Raw genomic sequence first — 12,172 nt, 5'->3', positions numbered from 1 at the left:
CTGTGGGCTGTATTTATCCTCTGGAACTGAACAGGCATGTAGCAGTAGACCAAAAGCTCCTTTGCAGAGAAAGCCCATCATTTTGGAAGAAACAAAGACGGGTGTCTCTCCTGCTCAATGCTGTTCGCAGACAGTAAAGCAAAAGAAAACAAATGTTTGATTTCCCCTGTCACGTACTACACTATTGAATGAGTCAGTTAATCAGAAGACCTAATTTTACCATTCCCAAGTGATTTCACTTAAACCTTGAAGTGTTATCCCCTTTTGGTATTTGTACTTTTTCAACAGTGGAAATAATACAGCAGAGGGGCTAGGTCTAAAATTCAGAGATGAAAGAAAGGTGGCAGTGATGGGTATGAATTTCTCCAAGTTCAAATTTCCCTTCTAATTAGAGTCTTATGCTTTCTTTTCCGACACAGAAATAGAAGAGAGTGTCTCATATTTTGAAACCATTTTTAACAGTCCACAGTTACCTTCCCCTGCAGAGCAAACTCTCACTGTATCCACTAACCTGAATGAGCGTTTCTGGCAGCAGCTCCTCCCATTGCAAAAGGCTGGAGGCTGGGCTCCCAGGGCTGCCAATTTAGCATAATGGAAACCTGTGGGAGACTTCACAATACGTTGGGCAAAGCTCTGCAGATAAGACAAGACCCTGGGAGTTGCAGTTGGCTGACTCCGGTGTCGAGGGGATGTGCCAGCCTCTCACAGCAATTACAAAGTGTTAGTCCTGACTTGCTGTGAAGGATAATAGTTCAGTCACTAAAATGAAAAAATACCGGCAAACTGTAGCTGCCTTTGCAGAATCAATTTACTTAAAAGAGTTGGGAAGGCAGAATAGATGAACTAGTTATGAGCAGCTCACCAACTTTTCCATCTGAATTTGTATTTTAACCCACACAACTCTAAATAACAAAAGCATCAGTAGATGCTCTTTCTATACTACACATCAATGGCCCTTACATGAATCTATCATTTCAGAAGATGAATCTTTCCTTCCTGAAAACTTTCAGATTGGCATTTAAGGGCTCAGGGTTCTCATTAAGAGGCCATAGGTAAAATCCTTTCCTCACCTAGATTCATAGATTGCAAGTAAAAAATAACCCTGAAAGTTATATTGCAAATTATTAGATTCACAGTCTTTGAAGAACTGACAGTTTTTTTCCCCATTCTGACTTGAGTGCTAAACAGCAGAGCAAGTGGTATCAAACATCTAGAGTCTATCACACCCGCTATCCTGTGCGTGTTCCTCCCCAGCAGAGCTTAGAAGGACATGCAGCAAATACTTTCAACAAACAAAGCAAAATTATTCCTAGCCCAATAAACGACCTTTGAGTACCGTAAATTATTCCCTTTTTTTTTCCCCTCTCCCCACCATATTTTATTTTTTTTATTTTTGGATTGGAGAAGTTCACCTAGTACGCAAACCCAGGAATCAAACAAACAAGTTCTGTTTCTTCAGAGAGTCTAATCAAGGTACCTCCCACTGGATAACTGCAGGACAAAGCCTAAAACCCAGCCTGGAAATATCTAAGATCTGAAAATGAACTAACATAAGTTGCTTATTTAAGTTTATAAGCCCAAGCGTGTAAAACTTGGAGCACTTCACTAAATTCTTCCCTGGGTAAAACAGCCAAGTAGGTCCACTGAAGTGAGCAGGAATCATATGCAGCTGAGAAACCAAAGCTTTTCTTTAGAAAAGGTTGTTAAACACCATTTGCCATAAAACATGCTTCAGTGGAACTTTTCTTCCCAGCCCTGTGACATGAACAGTGATGCAGAAAATTTTCTGTTTCTTGTGGAGGTCTATCTGACAGCAAGATCAGAGAAAAAAAAATATTTTCAAATTCAGATATGCAATGGCAAGCCTATAAAGCTGGCAGAAAGGCTTATGGCAAGCTCTGGTATTACATGTTCTTTTTGTCTTTGTTTCTTTAAGTGTGTAACACATGTATACCAACACCTCTGCTGACAGGCTCACTTTACTTATTTTTGCAGATTTAGGATTTATATACTTTTTGGACTACTGAAAATTGTGTTTAATTAGATCTTACACCTTCTTTACTTCTACACACACAGGCATTTGGCTACTGAAAGACTGGCCTTGCCACGCATCCACAATTTAATGACAACTATTGTCAAATTACTGTTTTCAGATGCTCTAATTTCACATTTATCTTTTGCCAGAATTATTGCCTGGCACTGTATTAAATGAAGAAAAAAAAATTTATTCCAGCTGATATGTGACAGCAATCACAGCAAACAGAAGTCATACAGTTTAAGAACATCATTATAAGCTGATCATCTTTTAAAAATATTTAACAAAAAGCTCCTGGGTCTGCTTTAGTAGCTGAACCTGAACTGAGCGAGGAAGTGACTGAGCAGAATCAGACATTCTCATTAAGTAAAATTAGCCAAGTGCAATTTGCCTGGCTGGTCCCCTCTATGTATTAGCATTTATATTCAGCCAGTGATGAGCTTAATCAGGTTTTTCAAACAAAAAGAAAAAATGCCCCCTGAAAACATAAACCTATCAGGTTTATTAGTAACAGATTGCACTTCCATTGTAAAAAGGCAGCTAAGAAACTGAAGAAAATTGTCTGTTCAGAAGTGCATCCTAGTAGCTAATAGCAATCTTTCCTCATAGCAGGAACATGACCTCACATACTCGATAGCTGATTGCTGTCAGATTTACTGAAGACAAAAGGAGACATTTTATTAAGGGGTAAATGCCAGGAGGCTTCACACAGCTGCTACAGGGCCTCACTGGAAGGGACAGGTTTGCCCCCTGATTGCCAAGATTATATCACAAGGTCTTTTTTCCCCCCCTTCCACAATGAATGCACCTCAAAGAGCTGTTGGGCTCAAGAAACAGAAAAAAGAAACGCAGCAGCATCTAAGGAGGTAAGCATCAGCAACAATGCTGATGTGACAAATAAAGAGCATAAACAACCCCAGAGAGCCTGGTCCTGCTGGAGGGCGCTTACCTAAAACGACAGCAGCAAAACTGAGCGTGAGGGGCAGCAAGAGGGCATACGAACCCAGGGCCCAGAGACGCAGAAAGATGCCTGCTTGAGCTGAGCACGTGTGGTGATATCACTATCAAATTTAACCCCGCAGACCTTCCGAACATGAGAAAAGCAGCAGAAAACTTTGAAGATTTTAAGACAAGCTATTGAAAGTACCACCAGTAAAAAAAAAAAAGGTTCCACAGAAATAGCTTGTTCTGTAAAATTCAACTTGCTAACGGCCCTTTCAGACAGATGGGCACCAAGTACGTCCAAACACGTATTGAGAGCTTTGAAATTTTCTATAAATTATGCCTCAATGCATCCTGGTTTACAAAACACTACAGCAATGAAAGCTGGCCAAAGGAACAATATGCTGCAGCCCTTCCCATGTGCATTGCACACATACTAGGTAATAGAAAAATGGCAATTTAACGATAATCACCCCAGAACTACACTTTGTAACCCCAGTTATTCTCTTAAGACAGACAACTGCTTTATCTGAGCAGCACAAAATGAGCCTTTGACCCTCTGTTGTTCATTCCAACACTCTTCTCTCCTTAAGTCCATGGTTAACTGTTCTCTTTACAGCAAGTTTCTATAGTGACCAACTGCTAAATAGATATTCAATGTCTTTCCCTTTCCACCTGCCTTACTTCAGACTTGGGAACTCAAAATGTTATTTAAACAACGTTCCAAAAACTGAGCCTCGAGCTGTAGTAAGACAGTATGGTAGACTACTTCATTGCTCTAACCTCCCCAGCTCTTGCAACAATGCAAAACCAAATAAATGCAGCATTTCTAGACAAAAGCAAAATTCTTCATGGCTCACTAATAATTACTTGAAAAGCTAATATATAAAGGACCAGGAAGAAATGAATTCCCAGTACCTTAGAGAAGTATTAGACTCCTCCTTTCAGGCAAGTATTTAATTTCTTCAGCAGGTTTTTGACTGTTTATTGTGCCTTGGTTACATTAACAGCACTTTGCCCCAAGTGCAGCAGTGTTCCTAGAGAATAACAACCGCCAAGATACACTCTACATGCGAGTAAAGCACTGTGTTCCCAGAAGAAGAGAGGGAAGCACGTTTTTATAATAGCTAATATGGCAATGAATCATCCTCCTGACTTAAAGACTAAAAACATTAAGAGAGGAATATAGTAGGTTGAAGTAAAAAATTTTAAAAAGGGACTCAGCTGGTTCAAGTTTTACATATGCAAATAAACAGTATGAGAGGGGAAACACAGAGTGAGACACTTGAAGTAATGAGCAGAATGATCAGGTGTATCTATCTTCCTGGAGGCTGAAAGAAGGAAGATATTAAACTGTACTTTCTGGTAAATTGTCACTGCCAGTTATTGACAAAGTTGTCAATTATAAAGGATTATTTAGAATGATGATACCTGAAGAAATGGGGATTTAGAAACACTTGGGACTAAAAGGAGAGAGGAATGTGCTGCAGGTGATAAATGGAGTGGATTGAAAGTAAAAGAGCAAAGAGGCTGGCTTCAGTGGGTATAATTAAGTATCCCTAATTAGCATATCAGAGTACTGCAATGAAACCATATACCTACTTTCAAAGTTGGATTTTAGAAAATAAATGTAACTGAGTGGATGAAAGACCAAGAATGTTCTATGCCATAGGACTGCTTGGAATAGAATTTATTCAGGTAACTTCTATTTTGCTAATATTTAAATAACTTAGTTATACAAAAAATGCACTGACTGCCCAGGTCTGTAAGCAGTAAGATATTAAATCACCATTAGGCAGATTTTACTGAAACCGGTCAGACAATGCATTAGGAAAAGAGGACAGCACTTAAGTCAATAGTAGGATTTCAAGTAGTTGAGTAATCATGTAGCTTAATGCACATGGATAAAGCAGGGACCAACAAGGAAATGGAGGGTAGCAACTGGCACCACGGTGTTTTCAAACTGGTCTAGGAGTAAGAGCTAAGTTTTATTTCGGGACAGAGGTGTCTCAAATTTTGAAATTCTTGGAAGAAGCCTCCTACAATATCACAAAGCTCTGTTCTATTAAAAACATACTCTGCTGAAGAGTTAGGGATATTTGCTAGCACAATTTTCTCAATAGAATGAAAGGTATTTCACTGTGTTCATGAAAAGATAGTTGACAGGTTAGGATTTTAATGCAATATTTGAAAGAACTAGGCCTAAATCAGTTTTAGCATTGACTTGTCTGGTCACACAAGCTGCTTAACTCTTCTGTACCTCAATTTTGTTACACAATGGTCCAGCAATTCCTACCTCCCAGGCATTTCACTAGGATACATGTACACAAAACCAAGATATTATGGATATAATTGGAAGACTGCATGAAAACATTGATACAAGAGGCTCTCAGATATTAGATACGGCAACATGCCAGCGTTATACTACCCTTCTAAAATAATTTTGGTTACTCATATTAAATGTATATTCTCTGTTCCCAGCACATAAGGGCTTTATTTGCCACACCACAAGCTAGTCTGCTGTTTCAGCCTTAAGTGAGATGGGGCACTAGTACCTGGAGAACTTAATTTCCATCCCTCTGCTTTGATTGCTACTGGGGCTTCCATCTGCCATGGCTTTTTCACACAGTCACAGAGGCCTCAACCAAGTAATGCCTTGAACACAGAAGCTAGGGCTTCAATACATACCACCAATAATATTTCTGCTTCCTAAGAAGCAATGCTAAAAATGAGCCAACTGCAACAAGTTTTGAAAAAATACCATATGATGACTGAACTGGACAGATTGAAGTGAGTCTTAAATGCCGTATTACAATCCAGATGAAAGAAAAAGGACTTCGCTTGGCCAAGCACAAAAATCAGTATTATATAAATGGCTCCCTCTCTCCCCACACACGTACTTGTAAATGCAATAGAAAACAGAAATGCAATAGAGAGGAGGGCACAGTGGTTGTTTTCCCAAGGATTAATAAACTTCCTAGCTGAACAGTACTTGTCTTCTGATTGACAAGTTATCAATATGACAATATGCCTGACTCACATTACATAAAAATGACAGCATAATAACGTGAAGGCACCCTATCTGTCTTCAAGTTACTTTCACTGATTAGGAAGAAAAGGTGCAGAATGCCAGCTGAAGGTGTTTAGGAAAGGTGAAACCTCTGAAGCAGAAGCTAGCGAAGATGAGACAGAACATGTTGACAAGACAGAGAGGAAACTAAAAGATTAAATTGGCTACTGTTGTATATAATCATCATTCAAGACCAATGTACTTCCAAGATTGTACCTGCCTATCCAGCTCCTGCCTCAATCTGGGTCTGAAGTCATGGGAAAGTATAATACATTATTTCAATATAGTATATAATACATATAATGTAACACATGGTATTAGCTTCCAAAGAAATCTTTATAATGGCTATTGCAGCATCCTATAAAAGCAGGATTCCTCAATCTTTGGATTGCTGTTCTCAACTCACGATAAAAAGAAGTTTAGGAAATCATTTAGAAAACCAGCCCATGAACACTTAGTTTTGGCTTGCTTTGCCTTAATTTTTCTCTAAGACATGGTACCCCTCTGCTGGGCAAGAACAGATGAAACAGCAAGGAGCCGTGTACCAAAACTGACTGAACAGTAGAACAAAATCAGCCTGTACACACTGAAAATGACAAGTAAGGAAAAGCAACTGTGGCAATGTATGGCTGACCAAAAGCCTGGGGAAATAAGGAGCCCAGATGCAAACCATTAAGCAAACAGCATTCACTATCTAGACTCAGTTCTCCAAACAAGAAAGTAACATTTTTCATAACATCTTTAAAATGAGTCACCTTGAAGGAGCTGTCATCTTGACAGGCACCAGTTCTCTAACTCTAAAAGCAATTGTTGCAATATTTAGGATAACAGGAAGCAGAAAGAATTTCCTAAAGCAAAAGATTTTTGTTCATGAAAGACTAAATTATGAGCTATTAAGTCTCCACTGCATGAAGCTAGTAGAGAAATTTAGCTGTAACTTATGCATTCATAACATTGTTTTCCAGGAGAGGGTACGGCAAACCTTAAGCAAACCTTCAGAGCAGTTTTTTTTACTTTAGGCATTACATTTATATATATAATTTTTTAAATATGACAACCATAGTAAAGATAGGACAATTTCAGCCATCAGCAGTGATACAGATGAAAAAACAAACTCCTACCAGAGACATGTGTGATATCACATACATTTTTGGGAAATACTAGTTAAATCTTACTCTGACCTCTGAAGCATGATAACGAGAGAGGTTAAGTCTTCTTTTCATAAGCCCTGAGAGTGTAGTTGCCCATTTTGTTTCAGACTTCTTGTTCTGTTCTACAAATGACTCTGCTTGGTTCTCTATGGGTTGGAATATTACTCATTTTTAAACCAAGGAAAGATTGCAAAAAAGTTTAAAAATAACATTCTAATAAGTGACTTCTAGGAAACATTTTTTTTGTTAAAAACATAAACACAAAGCAAAGTTTGATAATACTTTTTGCCCTTTTTATTAAAAACAGTCATTACACTTGACATACATTTAGCAAAGATACATGACTGTATCTCTACTCTTCAGGAAACTAATTACAGACTATTACGAAGTGACACCGTGTATGCAATTACCAGGTTCTGGGTCAGTTTTTCATACTGTAAACTTCTGGTTTTCTTTCAGTTGTTCAGGTGATTGTGCTTTTAGCTTGCCTGTGTGATCAACAACAGTATATTGGCTTCAAATAAATTTATTTTAAATGTACATATGTGCACATACTGCAAAACTGCATCCAGTAACTGCCACTAGATATTGAAGAGAACATTATTCTAGGGTCTTTACCATCCAGACAGACTCATCCTTTTGTACCATTTTTCACACTGAAGCCTGTCACTCCAAGCCTTTCACTTTGTTAACCAAAGTTTGTTTCACTAAGAAACAAGTTTTCTAAACCATTTGTTTAGGGACCAGCAAAGAGGACAAATTCACCAACATGAAACTCTCCAGAGGGGGAAAAAAGTCTGTAGTGACAGAAGCAGGCACAGAACCTCTGTAAAGACGAGTTTTTCTAACCAAACCTATACAAAAAACTTCAACTATACAGCAGCTATATTAACAAGGATGGGCAGGGGGAAAAAGTATCCTTCCCTAGTCATTACCCACATTCTCAACAGGACTAGACTTACACAAGAAAGAATATCAGTCCATTTACCAAGATGCATTGTCCCATCTCCCGCTCTTGTTCTACGTCAACTGGAAGCTTCTTTTTTCAGTTTTTCTAAAATCTCATCTGGTGTCATCGGTACCAAAATCTTCACCACTTTTTCACGTGATTTACCACCCTGGTTTAGACACACACAAAGAAACATCTTTTAGAGAGTCATCACTAAATACACATTCCAAAATAATCTCACTGTAATGCCAACATATCAGATACTTTTAAAATAATTCTTAAAGTGTGGGTATGAAGAATTAACAGCAGTAAGAGATAGCTCATCAATGTCCTTTCCAGTTATTTGAAAGGTGGAAAACAACGTCTTATCTACTCTCCTTCTAAAATTGGATACAGCTCCCAGAGCATGCCCTGAATTGATATTCTTTTTATAGGCTAGAACAAAAAGCAAGGAGTGATAAGTTTCCATAATTGACTTGTGTCATCCAGAAGCAAGACTCCAACTAATCTGCATTTTTGTTTTTAAAAAGTGGGTGTGTATATATGTATGTATATTTGATAACTTTCTGATCTTTCTTCAGAGTTGTCTCCCACAGAGTATTAGTTACTCTTAAACTGAGTTCTCAGGTTGATAACATCAACTAAATGAAATCACATAGTATATAACCTATAAGACATTCAGATTCATACAGCAGTTACTTGAAATATTGACCTGTTTTTGCATTACTGAAAAAAAGGCTATTTTACATAGCAACTGGCAAACTTGCAACTTCATTTCATATTGCCTGAAGACACAACTTTGCTAGTATTCAGTAAACCATGAGAAACAAGTGCTTGTTAATCTGCAGCCTGGCAAAAAGTTTGAAAAGCCCACAAGGGACATCCTCAAGGAGGAAAAACTCATTAACTCTACTACACAGAAATATAGCATGAAATTTAAAATTAAAAACAGATTTTTGAAGCAGTCTAGCCAGCTGATGATGAAAATCAAGGCCCTTGCATAGAAATCTGGTAAACTCAGTTTTATACTGGGTGATTTCCCACCAATTTCCCAACTTGAATTGGTTTTGTCAATGTTAGCACTTATCATAAAGCAAGTAGCATGTCAGAGAGCAACCAGTACCAAAAAATCACTTGCTGTTCACACCTAGCAGATCAGGATGGAAAAATCTAAGCCACAGGTAAAATACAGACTTTATCATAATGCTTGACTAAGAACAAACAGTGGCTTATGAAAAACAAACACTAGCATGTAATTATGTGGACACTGTAGCTCAGAACAACTGAGTCAAGGTCAGACAACACTGGCCCCTTTTATGTTCAACTCTGCTTAGCACTTATGAGAATAATATAGTTAAACCTGAACATCCCTTCAAGGTAGGAAAACAGTGTTATCTGTAAAATGTTGATAAACGAATGAAGCAGTTTGGCCATGATCCAGGAAAAACAAAACTCAAACCTTCACATCTCTACCTTTTGGCAACACAGTGCTCAATTCATTGATCCTGTTGCCATTTACCACTATCCTTTAACAAACTTCTACAACTACTACATTAAACCAACAGACAAAAATAAATAGTACAATTTTTCATTAGGCTCTTATGTTCATAAACTATAAATGAACACTGCTGGAAGGACTGACTGTAAGTAAATGAATTAATAAAACAAATTATTTATTCAGTGCAATGAATAAAACAAAGAGTTTCCACTCACCAAAGTCAAGAGATGTAAATTCTAATACAAAGAAACTCTTGAGGCCCAGCTATAATCCGAGTGCTTATATATGCTCTTACTTATATATAACGGTTAATTGTCAGAAAATTTTCACTCAAATACAGAAGTTAATTAAAAAAAATGAATGAAAAGTTACATTCTCTGCAAAGCACAGATTTTGTGCACTGCATTTGACATGAAAACAAGAGAATCTTTGAAGAACACAGAAAACACGAACCACACAAATTTGGAAAATGCATCATGATGAGAACTATTCTGATTAAAGAGCTCAAGGTCAGCTATGGTTCTTCCTACACTAGGTTTGTTCTCAATGAATCATTCCATTAACTCAGCTAAACACCTTTAAAGTGTCTTTTGGACTGAACTTGGAGAGCAGCTCCCTGTACTCAATGAGTGAGTTTAAAAAGCTTGAATTTAAACTGTAGTAGGGCAAGACGGAAAGGAAAAAAAAAAAAAAGAAGTACCTTCTCTAAAATAACTTCACTCTTCTTCACTTCTAGCACCTTAGAGAGGTAGCGACACAGCTCTGCATTTGCCTCCCCTTCTGACGGAGGTGCAGCAATAGCTACACCTACTGCCTCAGCTGTCACATCTATAACAAATATTTTAAGGTATTTATTCTCAAAATATTCAAAACATCTAGTTATCATCTCCTAAAAATGAATGCTTATGCTTTCAAAAGCATTTTAATTTAAAACCAAAGAAACCTACAGGTTAGCAGGTAATGGCATTTTTACACTTCACTAACTCCCTCAAGTTAAAGCTGTTAGCCACCACAAACAAAGCTAACCTTCTGACACAGAGAAGAGCGAAGCCTTCAGACCCGTGTCAGAGCGCAGCTGTGAACAACCGGTTTTCACACAAGCAGGGCCCTGTTCTAAGCCCCTCTCCCTCTGATGCAGGCGTAGCCCAGCTCGGCGTCACGCAACATAATACAAATCCGGTGATCCCACCAAAAAAAACCCCACGATAAATAAGCCTGCCCAGAGAGCTACGCCATCGTCAAAAATTTCCTTGCGTTGCCAACTGAGCCTGGATACTCTACCAGGGTCCACCACGTTAGTCTCATACACGTGTCTGTAGAAAAAGCAGTTCTAATTTGTACATAAGCCAGTCCCGATCTGTAGAGGGAGAACACGCTGTATTAGATGGAACTGCCACGGTTCAAACAGACCCGCAGGACCTCTCGGGACACAAACAGCGTGCACAAAACCACACGCGGCAAACCGAGGCGCCGACCGACCGCGCTGACCCCAACCCCTTTCCAAAAAAGCTGTTCGGAACAACTTCCGCCGCGCTCACCGCTCCACCTAGCGTTACCTCGGGGAGCCCCAGAGAGCTGCTCCCGGCTGGAGGAAAGCGTGAAACGACTACTTTCCCTAGTTTCCTGGCGCTCTGGGCTTGGGTTTGGGGTTTTTTATTATTATTATTATTTTGGGGGTTTTATTTTAGAGCTCAGAGGCCAGAGATAAGCTGCAGAACTCCCGAGGAGGCCCAGTCAGAGACAGCAGCTCCCCCGCCCCGCTCCCCGGAGGCGGCGGCCGCGGCACGGGAGGCCGGCCAGACCAGCACGCCGCCCTCCCCACTCGCCTCGCCCCGCGTCCCCGGGTCCCGCACACCGCCGGGCAGCCTCTCCCGAGATCCCGCCTCCCGGCCGGCAGCGGGGGAGGACGCGGGGCGGGCCCCACCTGTGACGGCGCTGCACCGGGAGCCGGGCTTGGCGCGAACCGCCACCCTCACGCAGCCCTCGCCCGCCGCCACCACCGGTCCCGCGGCGGCGCCCGGTTCCGCGGGCCCCTTCCCGGTCGCTTTTCCCTGAAACAGAGGAAGAGGCGCGGTCACCGCGGGCGCCACCTGCCCGCCACCCCCGCCGCGGACCTCCCCGCCCTGCACCTTTCGGGGCATGGCCCCCCCGCCGCCGCCGCTCCGCGCCGCCGCCGCCAGCGGCCGACGGAAGCCGGCGAGGGCCAGCATAGCGCGGCGCGGCCCTTCCGGCAACACCGGCTAGCCCCGCCCCCGCGGCGCCGGGCTCCGCCCCGGCCGCGCCTGCGCGCTCCGCCCCCGCCGCCCCGGGTGAGCGGCGCGCCGCGGGGAGAGGCGGGGCGGGGCGCGCGGGTCCGCGCCGCCAGGGCGGCGGCCCCCCGGGGCGCCGTGCGGCCGGGGCTGCTCCCGGCGGAGACCGCGGCGGGACCGGAATGCCCAGCCCGCCAACGCCCAGCCCCGGCTGCCGGCTCGCCCCCTCCGCCGCGTTAGAGCAACGCTTTGCGTGTCTTGACCGAATGAAAAACCTC

General features: G+C 41.5%; 1 protein-coding gene across 2 annotated transcripts; it reads right to left on the bottom strand.

The window, feature by feature from the left end:
• Positions 1 to 7,477: 7,477 nt before the first annotated feature.
• C13H15orf40 (chromosome 13 C15orf40 homolog) lies at positions 7,478 to 11,914 on the bottom strand. 2 transcript variants are annotated; one of them, XR_012652788.1, is made up of 5 exons: positions 11,775 to 11,914; positions 11,570 to 11,696; positions 10,346 to 10,473; positions 8,161 to 8,316; positions 7,478 to 7,686 (listed from the first exon to the last, which is right to left on the bottom strand). XR_012652788.1 is itself a non-coding variant. In XM_075045158.1 (5 exons), the coding sequence occupies exons 1-4, from the start codon at positions 11,853 to 11,855 to the stop codon at positions 8,224 to 8,226; spliced, it is 429 nt and encodes a 142-aa protein (XP_074901259.1). In that variant the 5' UTR covers positions 11,856 to 11,913; the 3' UTR covers positions 7,478 to 7,686; positions 8,187 to 8,223. The 2 variants fall into 2 exon arrangements, 1 of the variants encoding a protein (XP_074901259.1); XM_075045158.1 differs by having other exon boundaries at positions 8,187 to 8,316; positions 11,775 to 11,913.
• Positions 11,915 to 12,172: the final 258 nt, after the last annotated feature.

This window comes from Buteo buteo, chromosome 13, assembly GCF_964188355.1.
Source record: "Buteo buteo chromosome 13, bButBut1.hap1.1, whole genome shotgun sequence".
Classification (NCBI taxonomy): Eukaryota; Metazoa; Chordata; class Aves; order Accipitriformes; family Accipitridae; genus Buteo; species Buteo buteo.
Note: the sequence above shows the minus strand (reverse complement) of the source record. Positions and strands in the feature narration are given on the sequence as shown.